Below are 16,231 nucleotides of genomic sequence, written 5' to 3'. Positions count from 1 at the left end.
CCCAAACCTTCCTGATTATAATGGAGGAAAGGGGAGACAAAACCAACAATTTCCAAATCTGGAAGAAGGAGCAAAACAAAAGGTAGAAGGTGTGTAAAAACAAAAATAATGCCGCTGCACTTGATGGTATGAAAGATCACAGGGGCAGCTCCTAGATTGATGGATCTAAGGTTCAGGTGAGGGCTTCAGGTTTGTTCAGTATTGAGTTGCTGCTGCTGGCCCCTGGACTGATGATTCCTGGATTACAGATGAGGATCCTTTGGTTTCTGAGTCACTAGTTGGGGGTTCTGGCCTGTGGATTTCTGAGTCCTTGACTGGGGTTGCTGACCCCCAGATTGTTTGGTCCTGACAGGAGGGTGCTGGTTCTTGATTTGCTGCCCCTGGGACTGGTGGATCCTGGGTTGCGGGTGCTGACTTCTGAGTGGTTGTTTGTTTGTTTGTAGATGCTGACTCTTTTGTTGCTGAGTTCTGGGATGCCGGGCCCTAGTGTGTGGGTGCTGGTGTCTGCAATGGTACAGGGTCTTGGTATGTGGATGCTGGCTTCTGGATTGCAGGGTCCTGGGGTAAATGATCCTTAAGTGAGGGGTCCTTATTTGCTGCCTCTTGTAGTTTTGTGACTTAGGTTGCTGCCTATGGTGATTAAGGTGATGCACAGGTGAAATGGAAGTGTGATACGGACGAGAATGCGATGATCTGGGGACCTGAGTTGACTGCCACTTTACATGTGTTGAGATCTGTATGAGAAAAGGAAGCAGGTTATGATCAGAATGCACGTTGAATCATCATATGATGATAGCCAACTTGTTTGTGGCTAGATCAGTACATGTGAATCCACAAGGAGTTGAAGACAAACATAAAGGTCAGAGCAATCCTATTTGTGGCCCTATAGTGCCTGAATGTGCAAGACCTCCTCTGAGTCCTCCTAAAATGTCAGTACTATGGGTATGATATTTATGATGGCTGCACACTACTTTATTTGCACTGCAGTGAGTACATTATGAACATAATAGTACTCACAATACTATTAGAGCACACATACAGTTTTGACTAGGAAAAATGCTAATATTTGGATTCAGATTCTATTCATTCTCAGTGACTGTGTTTGCATTAGAGTCGATCTCTCCAGGCATGAATACCATTAGAAAATGAAGCCCTGTCATCAAACCCTGCCCATCTCCTGCTGCCACTGCTGCTTCTGTTCTTCTTTCTGCTGATTCCTCGTGGTGTCACGGAAGCCAAGCAGAGATCTCAATCCCTCCCTCCATCATCCAGGGATGGAGAGACAAGTACTTGGGTCTTCACTTCCCATTCTCTTTCCTTCAATGAGGGGGAGCAAATGTGTTCATTTCCTCTTCATTTTCCTCCAGGGAGGAAGAGCTGGAAGCTAGGTTCTTCACTCTCCTCACCTGTCCTTCATGGAAGGATTGCCAAAAGCCCAGATGTTTACTCATCCTCCTTTATCATCCAGGGACTGTGAGCCGGGTGCTGGGGTCTTCACTCCCATATCCTCCTGGAATGTGGAAACAATTCTTCACATAATTCCTCTCCCTCCCCTTTTTTCATTTCTATTAAAATACCCAGAAGAGCAATAGGGTAAGGAAGAAGAAAAGCCAGCGGTAGTGTCTGCTGAACCTGGACAGAGAGAGACAAGCAAGAATCATAGATGCCTGTGCCAGGGATTGCAGTGGCAGGAGTGTAGAGGGCTACTGAACATGCTGTTTGGTTGAACAGTAATCACCCGTCAAGAACAAATGCAGTTATATTGCTGGCCACCTGATTTTTTTCCTGGTTGACAAGGCATTTAATATCTTGAATGAGCAGCCCAGTGTTTAACATGTGTGACATATTGGTACCTGCAGTAATTGATCAGTCAGTGTTCAAATGTGACCAATCTTTCAGCAAGAAGCCTTGTTTCTGAATCTGTAAGGGAAGACTATAAGAAAACAGGTTTTTGGGGGGGAATCTTTCACCATGTTTGAGAATAATGTCATAGATTGAGTCCACAAATTGCAAAACCACCGTCTCTTCTGGAAAGGCTTCCTTACAAAATATTAAAACTGTTGTAATCAACCATATATAAGTTAGACACACAGAGGTGTACTGAGAAGCCAAAGGGCTAACGGGGCAATCTGTTGTGTTCAGATTGGGAATCTAGCCATGACCACCATGCTCAGAAGAGACAGTGGAAAGTGGAATTTCTGGAGTTTGTAAAGATACACAAAGTGTCCTGTTGGGAAACTTGTACATCATGTGAAACCATATTCTACTGTGGAAGACCAAGACATTGGTTAGATTGCTAAACATTCTCTCACCATATTGTAAAATACCATTACAAAAAGTTTTCACCCTCAGAGTAATTCTTGACCTCTGTAAAAGAATGTGCCTGCAGTTACTGATGTAGAGGTAAACCTTTGGACCCTAAAGTTCAGAGTGGGGAAGGAACCTTGACATGGTGGTAGCCATGGGATTTTTTAGGAAACAAAAGCCAGTAGGATTTTTTTTCTCCTTTCTAGCTGTTTGGAAAGCAGCCTGAAGGCAGAGGTGTTAAGTTTTTTAACAAGGGTCTTTGTTAAGAGGAGGCTTCAAACTGTGAGCAAACGGCCAGCAAAAGGAATTTACGAGCTGAATTGTTTTCTTTCTTTCTACCTCTTGGGTATAGCTAGTTAGAAGTCTCTGTTAACCAAGCAGCCCTGAGCTGAGTGTGACCAGTACAAGGAAGCAGGAAAATGAATACTAGTGGAGCAACTAACAAACTAGAGCTGGCTAGGCTAGAAGCAACAGAGAAAGACAACGAACATAAGAGACAAATGAAACTAAAACAATTAGAAATAGCCAGAGAAGAAGCTGCCCACAAAAGAGCTATGGAGATGAAAGAAAAAGAGATGGAGATGAAAGAAAAAAAAGAGAAAGCCAAAGAGGCTGAACACCGGAGGGCTATGGAAATCCAGAGGGAGGCCCACCAGCAGGCCCTGGAATTAGCAAGGACTAAGCCGGATGTACCAGCCAACTCTAACAACCCTTCTCCGGGTACTGTTTCCCATCCCAGATAATTCCCCACCTACAAGGCAGGTGATGCCTTCTTAGAAAATTTTGAAAGGGCCTGCCATGGGTACAGCATCCCTACAGACCAGTACATGACAGAGCTGAGGCCACAGCTCAGTGGACCCTTAGCAGAGGTGGCGGCTGAAATGCCTAAGGAACACATGAACGATTATAATCTTTTTCAAACCAAGGCCAGAATCAGAATGGGGCTAACACCTGAGCATGCCCATCGGCGGTTCAGAGCCCTAAGGTGGAAACCAGATGTGTCATTTACCCGACACGCCTACCACATTGGAAAGAATTGGGATGCCTGTATATCAGGAGCAAGCGCTAAATCTCTGGAAGAGCTGTCCTTCCTAATGCAAATGGAACAGTTCTTAGAGGGTGTTCCTGAGGAAATAGAAAGGTACATCCTAGATGGGAAGCCCAAAACTGTAACCGAGGCAGGGGAGATTGGAGCCAGATGGGTGAAAGTGGCAAAAAAGAAAAAACTACTAACAAGGGTAGCGAATATCAGAGGGGACAAACCGAAAATAAACCCTATCACCAGGGGCAACCTAAGACCCCACCTACAACCCAAGGAAATCCCCAGATACCCTATTGTCCCACCTCACCAGTCTCCAGCAACCCACCTCGACCTAGTGACCAGTCAGCTGGGCGATGTTTTAAATGTAATGAACTGGGACATATAAAGGTCCACTGCCCCAAGAACCCCAACCGATTACAGTTCATTACACCACAATCATACCAAAGATCCCCAGGCACAGATGCCTCTCAAATACCCTCGGAGCGAAGGGAAAACTTGAGAGTGGGCGGAAAGAAGGTTATCGTGTGGAGGGACACTGGGGCACAAGTGTCAGCTATCCACTAATCCTTAGTGGACCCCAAATTCATCAACCCAGAGGCCCAAGTGACAATTCACCCATTCATGTCAAAATCTATAAACTTGCCTACAGCTGAGTTGCCTGTCCAGTACAAGGGCTGGTCAGGAATGTGGACATTTGCAGTCTCTGACAATTATCCCATCCCCATGCTACTGAGGGAAGACTTGGCCAACCATGTGAAGCTGGCCAAGAGGGTGGGAATGGTCACACGCAGCCAGGCCAAACAAGCTTCCACACCCATCCCTGTTCCTGAGCCGTCCACAAGGGCCCCGTCTGTGTTACCAGAGACCCAGACAGAGGTGGTGGAACCGGATCCCCTGCCAACGACTGCAACAGCCATAGTGCATCCAGTCCCAGAACCGGAACTAGAAAAGCAACCAGCACTAGAACCGTTGCCAGCACTGACTCCAGCACTTGCAAACCCTGTACAACTCCAGCGCCAGAGGGCACCAGTGGGCCTGAAATGGCAGAAGCAGCAGACAACCCTACCCAATAGGCTCAGCCAGAGCCTGAAATATCACATAGTGCACCAGCAGAAAGCGGTTCACCATCAACAAAAACAACCCCATCACCTACATCACTTCCAGAGGGACCAAGCCCAAGTCCACAGTCTAAGGAGGAACTGATGTCTCCAGCCTCAAGGGACCAGTTCCAGTCTGAGCAGGAAGCTGATGACAGCCTTCAGAAAGCTTGGGTGGCGGCACAGAGCACCCAACTGCCTCTCAGCTCTTCTAACCGATCCCGGTTTGCTGTAGAACAAGGACTTTTATACAAGGAGACTCTTTCTGGTGGACACCAGGAAGACTGGCATCCTCAAAGACAGTTGGTAGTTCCAACTAAGTACCAGGGAAAGCTCTTGATCTTAGCTCATGATCATCCCAGTGGCCATTCTGGGGTGAATAGAACCAAAGACCATTTGAGGAAGTCCTTCCACTGGGAGGGAATGGGCAAGGACGTTGCTAATTATGTCCAGTCTTGTGAGGTGTGCCAACGGGTGGGGAAGCTCCAAGACCAGGTCATAGCCCCTCTCTAGCCACTCCCCATAATTGAGGTCCCATTTCAGCGAGTAGCTGTGGATATTCTGGGTCCTTTCCCAAAAAAGACCCCCAGGGGAAAGCAGTACATACTGACTTTCATGGATTTTGCTACCCGATGGCCGGAAGCAGTAGCTCTAAGCAACACCAGGGCTAAAACTGTGTGCCAGGCCTTAGCAGACATTTTTGCCAGGTTGGCCATGGGACATCCTTACAGATTCAGGAACTAATTTCCTGGCAGGGACCATGAAAAATCTGTGGGAAGCTCATGGGGTGAATCACTTGGTTGCCACCCCTTACCACCATCAAACCAATGGCCTGGTGGAGAGGTTTAATGGAACTTTGGGGGCCATAATACGTAAATTCGTAAATGAACACTCCAATGATTGGGACCTAGTGTTGCAGCAGTTGCTTTTTGCCTACAGGGCTGTACCACATCCCAGTTTGGGGTTTTCACCATTCAAACTTGTATATGGCCATGAGGTTAAGGGACCATTACAGTTGGTGAAGCAGCAATGGGAGGAGTTTACGCCTTCTCCAGGAACTAACTTTCTAGACTTTGTAAGCAACCTACAAAGCACCCTCCGACACTCTTTAGCCCTTGCTAAAGAAAACCTAAAGGATGTTCAGGAAGAGCAAAAGGCCTGGTATGATAAACATACCAGAAAGTGTTCCTTCAAAGTAGGGGACCAGGTTATGGTCTTGAAGGCGCAACAGGCCCATAAAATGGAAGCGTCATGGGAAGGGCCATTCACAGTCCAAGAGCGCCTGGGAGCTGTTAACTATCTCATAGCATTCCCCACCTCAACCCTAAATCCTAAAGTGTACCATGTTAATTCTCTAAAGCTCTTTTATTCCAGAGACTTAAAGGTTTGTCAGTTTACAGCCCAGGGAGGAGATGATGCTGAGTGGCCTAAAGGTGTCTACTACGAAGGAAAAAGTGACGGTGGCGTGGAAGAGGTGAACCTCTCCACAACCCTGGAACGTCTGCAGCGGCAACAGATCAAGGAGCTGTGCACTAGCTTCACCCCAATGTTCTCAGCCATCCCAGGATGGACCGAAAAGGCATACCACTCCATTGATACAGGTAATGCTCACCCAATTAGAACCCCACCCTACCGGGTGTCTCCTCATGCCCAAGCTGCTATAGAATGGGAGATCCAAAACATGCTACAGATGGGTATAATCCGCCCCTCTAACAGTGCATGGGCATCTCCAGTGGTTCTAGTTCCCAAACCAGATGGGGAAATACGTTTTTGCGTGGACTACCGTAAGCTAAATGCTGTAACTCATCCCGACAACTATCCAATGCCACGCACCGATGAGCTATTGGAGAAATTGGGACGTGCCCAGTTCATCTCTACATTAGACTTAACCAAGGGGTACTGGCAAGTACTGCTAGATGAACCCGCCAAGGAAAGGTCAGCCTTCATCACCCATGCAGGGGTGTATGAATTTAATGTGCTTCCTTTCGGGCTGCAAAATGCACCCGCCACCTTCCAAAGACTTGTAGATGGTCTCCTAGCAGGATTGGGAGAATCTGCAGTTGCCTACCTCGATGATGTGACCATTTTTTCTGATTCATGGGCAGAACACCTGAAACACTTGGAAAAAGTCTTTGAGCACATCAGGCAGGCAGGACTAACTGTTAAGGCTAAAAAGTGTCAAATAGGCCAAAACAGAGTGACTTACCTGGGGCACCAGGTGGGTCGAGGAACCATAAACCCCCTACAGGCCAAGGTGGATGCTATCCAAAAGTGGCCTGTCCCAAAGTCAAAGAAACAGGTCCAATCCTTCTTAGGCTTGGCCGGGTATTACAGGCGATTTGTACCACACTACAGCCAAATCACTGCCCCACTAACCGACCTGACCAGAAAGGAACAGCCAAGTGCAGTTAAGTGGACTGATGAGTGTCAGAAGGCCTTTAACCAGCTTAAGGCAACAGTCATGTCTGACCCTGTGCTAAGGGCCCCAGACTTTGACAAACCATTCCTAGTAACCACAGATGCATCTGAGCATGGTGTAGGAGCAGTTTTAATGCAGGAAAGACCGGATCAAGAATTTCATCCTGATGTGTTTCTCAGCAAGAAACTGTCTGAGAGGGAAAGCCACTGGTCAATCAGTGAAAAAGAATGCTACACCATTGTGTATGCCCTGGAAAAGCTACGCCCATACGTTTGGGGATGGCATTTCTAGCTACAAACTGACCATGCTGCGCTAAAGTGGCTTCATACTGCCAAGGGAAACAATAAAAAACTTCTTCGGTGGAGTTTAGCTCTCCAAGATTTTAATTTCAAAATTCAACACATTTCAAGAGCTTCTAACAAAGTAGCTGATGCACTCTCCCATAAAAGTTTCCCAGAATCAACTGGTTAAAAATTGTCCTTAAAATGTGAAAAATCTTGTAGTTGTACTTAATTAGTAGTATATGTAAAAGTGCATGTGTTTTATTAATCTGTTTATTCTAAAGTTCTAGGAAGAAATCACCGCCAGTGTGGTTCCACACTGTCTGAGATTTGGGGGGGGTGTCTTAAACAGATAGTTAAGGGTTAATGTCTCTTTTACCTGTAAAGGGTTAAGAAGCTCAGTAAACCTGGCTGACACCTGACCAGAGGACCAATAGGGGGACAAGATACTTTCAAATCTTAGTGGAGGGAAGTCTTTGTTTGTGCTCCTTGTTTTGGGGGTTGTTCGCTCTTGGGACTAAGAGGACCAGATGTCAATCCAGGCTCTCCAAATCTTTCTAAACCAGTCTCTCATGTTTCAAAATTGTAAGTAACAGCCAGGCAAGGCAGATTAATTTTATTTTTGTTTTCTCAACTTGTAAATGTCCATTTTTGCTAAGAGAATTTTACCTCTGTTTGCTGTAACTTTGAACCTAAGGCTAGAGAGGGTTCCTCTGGGCTATATAAATCTGATTACCCTGTAAAGTATTTTCCATCCTGATTTTACAGAGATGATTTTTTTTTACTTTTCTTTCTTTAATTAAAAGCTTTCTTATTAAGATCTGATTGATTTTTCCTTGTTTTAAGATCCAAGGGGATTGGATCTGGACTCACCAGGGATTGGTAGGGGGAAAGAAGGAGGGATGGTTACTTTCTCCTTGTTTTAAGATCCAAGGGGTTTGGATCTGTATTCACCAGGGAATTGGTGAAGCCTCTCAAGGCTGCCCAGGGAGGGGAAGGTTTTCGGGGGTGTGGGGGGACAAGAAGTGATCCAGACACTGAAATTTCTGGATGGTGGCAGAGTTACCAGATCTAAGCTAGTAATTAAGCTTAGAAGTGTCCATGCAGGTCCCCACATTTGTCCCTAAAGTTCAGAGTGGGGAAGGAACCTTGACAACTATTACAAAAAGTTTTCACCCTCAGAGTAATTCTTGACCTCTGTAAAAGAACGTGCCTGCAGTTACTGATGTAGATGTAAACCACCTTAACTTTGCCCTGTCTTCCTCTCTGATGTGAGAAATTAGAGATAGACAACACAGCCCTTCCAGGGTCTGCCGGCACACTGGACTGACAGCTAGTTTAAGAGAAATGCTTCATCTTTATATTGCGAGACTATCCAGGGTTCCAAAAATTCCAAAGCTTATCAGACAATGGTGAGAAAATGGGAGATAATGAAAGACAGCTGTCAAACTGTTCATGATAATGTTGCAACAATTAAAAGAGCTAGTGATGATTTTGATGTTGCATCTTCAATTGCTTTGAACATATCTCACACCTTTGCATTAGTGATATTTTTTTAGCTAGCAGTCCATCTGAAATAGAATGGCTACCCAGAAAGATTTTTGATTATTTTAAGTAGTTATCCTGAGAAGTTTCTAAATTGCATAATATAGAGAAAGATCTAGGCTCACTCTTCAGTGAATTAATAAAAGATTTCATCAGAAGATAGTTCTCAGCTTTCTATATGTTGAAACATCTCATTCAAAATAAACAAGATTTCAGTGTGTTGTATAAACTCATAAATTTTCATAGAATATTAGGGTTGGAAGGGACCTCAGAAGGTCATCTAGTCCAATCCCCTGCTCAAAGCAGGACCAATCCCCAGACAGATTTTTGCCCCAGATCCCTAAATTGATCCCTCAAGGAGTGAGCTCACAGCCCTGTGTTAAGCAGGCCAATGTGCAAACCACTGAGCTATCCCTCCCCCCAAAGCATTGTTCTCACAGCAGGAATTGAACCTGGGTGAAAACCAGGAATCCTGACCACTAAACCATATGGGACTGGTACGGAGACTGGTATATGTTCCTGTCCACAGAAATCTTTAGTAAAGATGAAAGATTTATACAATCTGAAGAGAAACGAGAGTACATAGGAACTGAATGCCGCATCACTGACTCTTTCCTGAGAGAATACTGGTGAGGTGTTAGTGGGCATACTAAAGCTCTTTTACAAATTTACAGAATAAATTAATGTGGAGCAGACCAGCATTTCCTAAGTGTGTTACCAGCTGTTAGAGCTTGAAGCTACACTTAAGCAAGGAGGAGTAGAGAAGGGAACAAACAAGAGAAAAAATACTGAACTCTGCTTCTTCATGCTTCAGCCATATTGAATGGGCACAAGGTCCTACATTCAGTTGTGTGGCACATACATGCTTTAAGTTGTATCTTTCATTTTAGATGCCAAACATTGTGAGTCAAAGGACTTGTAAAATTCGTGAGAATGTTAGTATCTGTAATAGTGACATGAAATCTGAAAACAAAGAAAATGTTATCAGGTGGCCCAGCAAAAAATCATGCAGGGAAAATGCAAATCTGTGTTGTTACTGTGATTATGCAGGAGTCGCAATCCCCATCTTCCACTATTACACTGGATAGAGAACTGTTTCATCTTAGGTTATATCAACACTGCAACAAAAAGAGCCGCAACTGTGAGTCTCAGAGCCCAGGTCAAGTGTCTTGATCTCGTGGAGCTTACGCTCTGGAACTAAAAGTGGCAGTGTAGATGCTCAGGCTGGAGAACAGGCTCTGAAAACCGTTGTGGGGGGCAGGTCTCAGAGCCCAGGTTCCAGCCGGAGTCCAAAGGTCTACACTACTATTTTTTAACCCCATCGCACATGCCCTGTGAGCCTGAGTCAGACCACCTGGGCTCTGAGACTCACTATCACAGGTCTTTTTTTGCAGTGTTGGCATATCCTCAGACAACCAGCCTCTTGGTCCTTTAAGATTGGTGGAAGCACAACACTATGAGGCCTCCAAGTTTGATGGTATTGCAAGGCTTAGAGCTGTACCTAGTAATGCCCCTTCTCAGACAGTTCAGTGCTGCTTAGGATATTTATGTTGATTTTCAACATAGTCTTCGTGAGAATGCCCAGAGGTTTTGTTTTTTAATGTGTGAGCCTGGGTAGGTGGGGTTCAGCAATCCAGCTAGAAGAAGGAAAATTCTGATTTCAAACCAAGAGAATCAGGCCTGGCTAGCTGGCTTATAAAAGCTGTGCAAATCACACATGCTCTATATATCTGCACCACTGATCCCAATTTACAGTACATGGCAAAGGCCAAGCAAGCAATGTGTGAGTCAGTATCTGCTGCAAATGGAATAGCTTCAATTAATACAAAAGTGGGAGAGTTTAAATAATAAACTAGCTAGCTGTACTGAAAGCTAACTTTTCTTAAGCACGTTTTATTTGAAAATGAGTCTTGTACTACAACTATTCATTCAACTTCAATTAAAAGTAACAGTAAATAGTAATCTGCATGAATCTACATGGAAACCATTATTTGGTCATATTTCATTTCAGTTGTTTTGTAACACCACAGAAAAAACACTTGCATATGTGCAGCATTTTAAAGCATGTGCAGTGGAACCAGTATCAAGTAACCATACAAGATAGCAAAGGAAGTGATGCTGTGTGTGTCTAAAGTCACAATCTCACCCTTAGACTGTAGTCAGCAACGCAAGGCCTCATCACCTCATTCTGAGCATGTAACATCATTTGTGCCTATTTTAAATACATATTAGGTACCTAGTACTGGGCACTTAAACACATAAATACACCTATTCTTTTCATTGTGCATAGCTTCATGCAATAGCAAAATGTCCTAAAATAGTCCACAAAGAACTCACAGTGTAATGGCCTATCCTTGTGAGCAAATATGTGCTTCAGTGTACTGGTGTACTTGTAACTTCTAGCAGCAACAGTAATTTCAGATGCCAAATCAGATAAGCCTGAAAATCTAGAATAGCAAAGGACTGACAAAATGGACAAAACTCCCTTTCACTTCAGTAGGGCCAGGATTTCACCCTTGGAGAGGAGGAAGATGCAGACATAAAAGGTCTCTTCTGAGTTTTTTTAGAAAAATAAATACATAAACCAGAAAGATTTTGTTGTATGGCTAAGTACTTACTAAATCCCGCAATATCAATATTCCAAAGTGAACAAGGAAACGCTAGGGGCATTTGTGAAATTATTGAGTTAGCACTCTGACAAAAACACTGCATCATGAGTTTTGCAGACCAGCTTGCTAGGATCTGTCTACAAAAGAACTTTAGATGGAGCAGGGTGGTTGGTCAAGTTGTCAAAGCCTTCTCAGGAGAGAGTAACACAAGAGAGGCCAGGGAGACACCTGTATATAGAAGTTAGCTTTTTAAGTCTCTGTAGTGGTCAAGGGACTGCAGTCTTGCCACATTGCTACTTTGTGGTAACCTATATCTTTATTCTGTACTATACAGGGGAGATCATTATGGAATTGAGCTACACCATTCTTCATGTCACTTTGTTGTTCCTACATTCACCTGAGTCTGTCAGTCAGTGTCATCCTGGTGCTTTCTTGTAACAGCTATTGTTCTCAGCTCCAAATCAAATAGACCAAGAGACTTACATGCTGAGAAGAACAAAAATCATAGAGGAAATGAAATTCCATATAATCCTGATCATGAATTACTGAGGTTAGAGAAGCCAGCTCAGCTAAATGTGTGAGAAGATAGTCTTGTGAATGATGCACTGCCATCTTTTATGCCACAGAGTATGCTCACATTTCTTTTCTAACCAATGGCACTTTGATAATGGTCCATCCACTTCTCCCTACTTCCACTGAAATTAAAGAGGAAAGTTTCCTGAGAGAAGTTCCGGTAAAATAGCCATCGCATTAAAGCATGTTCCAAGGGCATGCCCCTTAGTGTACTTTATACCTATATCACCATGTCATCTCAAAACATTTTACAACATAAGGGCGTGATCCAAATGCTGCTGAAATGAATGGAAACTCACCCAGTGAGTTCAGGGTGGTTTGGATCAGGCCCTATGTACATACAGTGCTACTGAATTGCAGCATCTTATGAGCTACAGAACACTAGCCAACTATTGCACACAAAAGCAGGGAAAAGTTGCACATTGAAAGCAGGGCAAAAAACTCCATAATCTAATGGGACTGGGTGGTTGGGACTAGAAAAGAGCATATGATAAGGAGCCTCGATCTTCCGTAGTTATATCCCAGGTGGATAAGAAGGTGTAACGTCATTATAAAAAAAACAAAAATCTTTTTAACCAAATTTTAGATTTTTAGTTTTAGATGCAAATCTTAGAAACTAGCATTAGCATCCAGTGTATGTCCTGAAAAGCAGGCACTTCATAGAAGCTAAAAGGAGATAAAGTTGAAGGCCAGAATGGAGCCCTACTTGGCTTTTAAATTTCAGAGTCCTGTAGAAATCCATGATCTAAATATAGTACATATTGGCTATATGAAAATGTTAAGATCTCAGTGGGTTATTTGCCAAATACCTCTGATGAGGAACTGACTTCTAAATCTTCTTCTGGGCGATAAAAGTTGGAAGCCATTGGGGGAAGAGGGGCGATTCCTGTAACAGAAGAATATGTAAGATCATTGTTATTCACTGTCCAACATGGCATGAACCATAAATCATTCCGGTATAAAAATAAAATATGATTTGTTACTGTGGTGTTTTGCAGAATTACTTCTGCCTAATGAATTTTCAAGGAGCTCATCGAGGACAGTGGTTCTCAAAGCCAGTCCACTGCTTGTTCAGGGAAAGCCCCTCGCAGTTCACCACTCCAAGCCAATGGGGGCTGCGGAAAGTGGCGGCCAGTACATAACTTGGCCCACGCTGCTTCCTGCAGCCCCCATTGGCCTGGAGTGGCAAACTGCAGCAGTGGGAGCTATGATCAGCTGAACCTGCGTGTGCGGCAGGTAAACAAACTGGCCCGGCCCGCCAGGGGCTCTTCCTGAGCAAGCAGCAGACTGGCTTTGAGAACCACTGATCTGAGACTGTTGAATCTTCTTGCTGAAGTTTATCTAAGCTTGTCTAAGTATATACTTTATGAAATAGCAAAATATTGCTTCTGTGTACCCTGCAATCTTCATAGTAGATGCACTTCTTTATATTTAATTGTTTTTTAGGAAAAAGTGTGCATAGTTGGATTATATGCTGTGTGCAATCATTTTACATCCTTTAATGTCTGATACAGAAAAAGAATCTGATTATAAATAAGTGGCAAGCAAGGATTTGAGGATTTGGTTGAGATTTACATTTATTTGTTTATATATGTTCAAGAACAGGCCTGTCTGGGAGCTGGAATTTGTATTACATTAGTCATTTATTGCTAAAATCTTAACACTCTAGTACATTTTCATACATATATTCAGCAACATGGAGAAAAGGATTGCAAAGGACAATTGTTTTTCCTTGCATTTCTGTGGGGAAACATAAGCTGTTCAATGAATTGGACTCTTTCCAACTTTTGTACCTCCATCTACATCTTCCAGACGTGGTACAGCAGTCAGTGGTCTACCAAGTCCCTAGCCACAAGTCTGTGGTCACCATTGGTGAATGCAAACATTATAAAACCCACCACATTAAAACGTGGTTGTTGGGTTTTTTAACCTCCCCCACTCCCAGGATTATATAGTCTATACAGTTAAGACTAGAGCTGAGTGAATAATTAGTTTTTTTGGTTCGGTGGCCAAACCAAAAACACAAGAGGAAAAGTCAGTTATTTTAGAATTGAAACTGCATTTTGATATTTCTCACTGCAAAAAAATGATTTGGGTTGAACTAAACAGTTCAAATGTCAGTTTGAAACGGCATTTTTTTCAAGAAAATGTGCCTTTGGAACAAAACGTCAAAATAGTTCATTTTGAAAATGTCAAAACTAAATATTTCAACATTTCAAAAAAAAATCAGCCTTTTTTGGCTGAACTAGTCACCAAATCTGTCCTGAATTCTTGAATGTTGTTAGTGTTCCCAAAAATGTATTTGTGGGGTAATTTACTATTCCCTCTCTCCCCACCCCTCACCCAAAAAAAAACAATTGCCCAGCTCTAATTAAGAGTTCTGCTACATAATAACAGAATGTACTGTGGTGGGAAGCTGACCATGTCAGTGGGGTTCACCATTCCATAAGTATATCATCCAAAAATATATCATCCTCTAAGAATATCTCTGTGCTATTGTATAAGATAATAAACCAAAGAAATACCCACCCATGCCTGAAAAACTATGAGAATATTGAAATGTTACCCAGAGATATCATTCCTAGAGTAGTACTTTTGTGGGTCACCCTGCATGAATGAACAATACAACATTTATTGCTTGAATTAACTAAAAAAATATGGTAGAACCAACTGCAATTATTATTAAGTAACATGGGTAGCAAAATAATAGTGATGGACGAGCCTTAAAACAATCATAGGTGCGGTTGTATTCAGAAAAGCATCCAACGTTCCAAGAGTTAGCTAAACTATTGGAATTTCTGCAAAACTGGCTGGAAATCTCATGCCCACAGGCTTTGTTGTGATGTTTCTTGCATTTTCTGCTTTCAGTCAAACTGTAAATCACTGCAAGAACAGTCTTTCTTGTGGGATTCTGATACCTCCATCTTTGGCCCTCACAGGAATTTGGAAATGAAAAGGCACATGGAAGGTTTTTTTTTAATAACCAAAGTTTTTACAACTTCACAAATGCTCAGTTCACATGTTCACTTAGATTTTTGGGCAAAGGTCCACCCCTACAACTACAACTGTGTTTGGAGGCCTCCAAACACCATAGCATTCTGAGAGATCTGAACTTTCCTGAATAGGCTCAGGCACACATTGTGTTTTCCATAATTTATTCTGTATTCTAAGATTTATTTAAGTAGCACAGAGTAAAAAATGCACATTTCTTGGAAATCAGTAAGCCAACTCTATTACGCTTGCTTCATTATCACTGACATGTTTGACTCACTTGGCATTTGTTTTGTGTACACTGGGTCCTCGGGACTGTATCCAGAATTGTCATTACCACTGCTTCTCCTGGTCTTCACACTACCATCATTGGTTTTCTTAGTTGAAACTTTTCTGGAAATAAAAATTCCAATCATTAAAACCTACATTCTATAAGCATTCTTAGGCAGTATCCAACAGAGAGAGAGGCACAAATTCTCAAAGGTATTTCAGCACCTAACTCTCATTGATTTTCATGGTAGATATCTAAATACCTTTGAAGATCTGGGTCAAAGGACTTGCAGATGTATCCAACTTCCAAAAAAGTAAAGAAAAATAATGTATAATCCTTGAAAGAATTTACCTACTGCATGTACGGTCTTGTATAAATCCTAACTAGGATTTGCTTGAAAAGTTCTGATCAGCTACTTAATAACATTTGGGAAATTAAGATGATTAACATCTTAAGACTTCAAATCTGTGACCCATTTCAAAGTTTCTGTAAAAACTAAAGCACAACCCCATACTCTGACCTCGATTGTGTGATTTAACCACAGCCCTGCATTGGGAGCAATAGAGGGGTACCCCTGTGCACAGAGGAACTATGCAGTCTGCTCTCTCTGCCTCCCCACACCACACAGGAGGGTGCAAGCGGCTTCCTGTGGTTCAGTGGGCCAGTTTGGTGGCGAGGCCAGCCTATGGCTCTCCCTCTACCTCCCCCCCTTCACGCTCCCCTTTGGGATGAGATGCACACCTGGAGTTAAATGGAGGGGGTATAACTGACAGGTCTTTTTGCAAGCTGTGCAAGGCAACAGGAGGCTTCTTGTGTGCACCCTCCCAAACACACCATGTAAAGCTCCGTCACAATCTGACCTATGGCCCTGATCCTGCAAACATTTTCACACATACTTAACCTCAAGCAGGTGTGTCATCCCACTGAAGTCAATAGGGCTACTCCTCCGTTAAGCACATATGTAAACATTTGCAGGGTGGAGGCCTACATTTGTAGCCAGTGGTATACAGATAATACATCTCTATTTATCACTCTGTTGCGCTACAAGGGATTTTACTCGTCATTTATTCCAAATAGCCCCAAGTCTGGGGTCCTC

At 43.2% G+C, this 16,231-nt stretch overlaps 1 protein-coding gene across 1 annotated transcript in view; it reads right to left on the bottom strand.

Moving 5' to 3' along the window:
• Nucleotides 1–242: 242 nt before the first annotated feature.
• The window catches only part of IGSF5 (immunoglobulin superfamily member 5), a 32,149-nt gene continuing 16,160 nt past the window's right edge, over nt 243–16,231 (bottom strand). Inside the window, 3 exon segments of the mRNA XM_050933326.1 lie at nt 243–734; nt 12,683–12,759; nt 15,145–15,257. Coding sequence (XP_050789283.1) covers nt 243–734; nt 12,683–12,759; nt 15,145–15,257 — 682 coding nt within the window.

The sequence above is a fragment of the Gopherus flavomarginatus genome, chromosome 1 (genome assembly GCF_025201925.1).
Source record: "Gopherus flavomarginatus isolate rGopFla2 chromosome 1, rGopFla2.mat.asm, whole genome shotgun sequence".
NCBI classification, from domain to species: Eukaryota; Metazoa; Chordata; order Testudines; family Testudinidae; genus Gopherus; species Gopherus flavomarginatus.
Note: the sequence above shows the minus strand (reverse complement) of the source record. Positions and strands in the feature narration are given on the sequence as shown.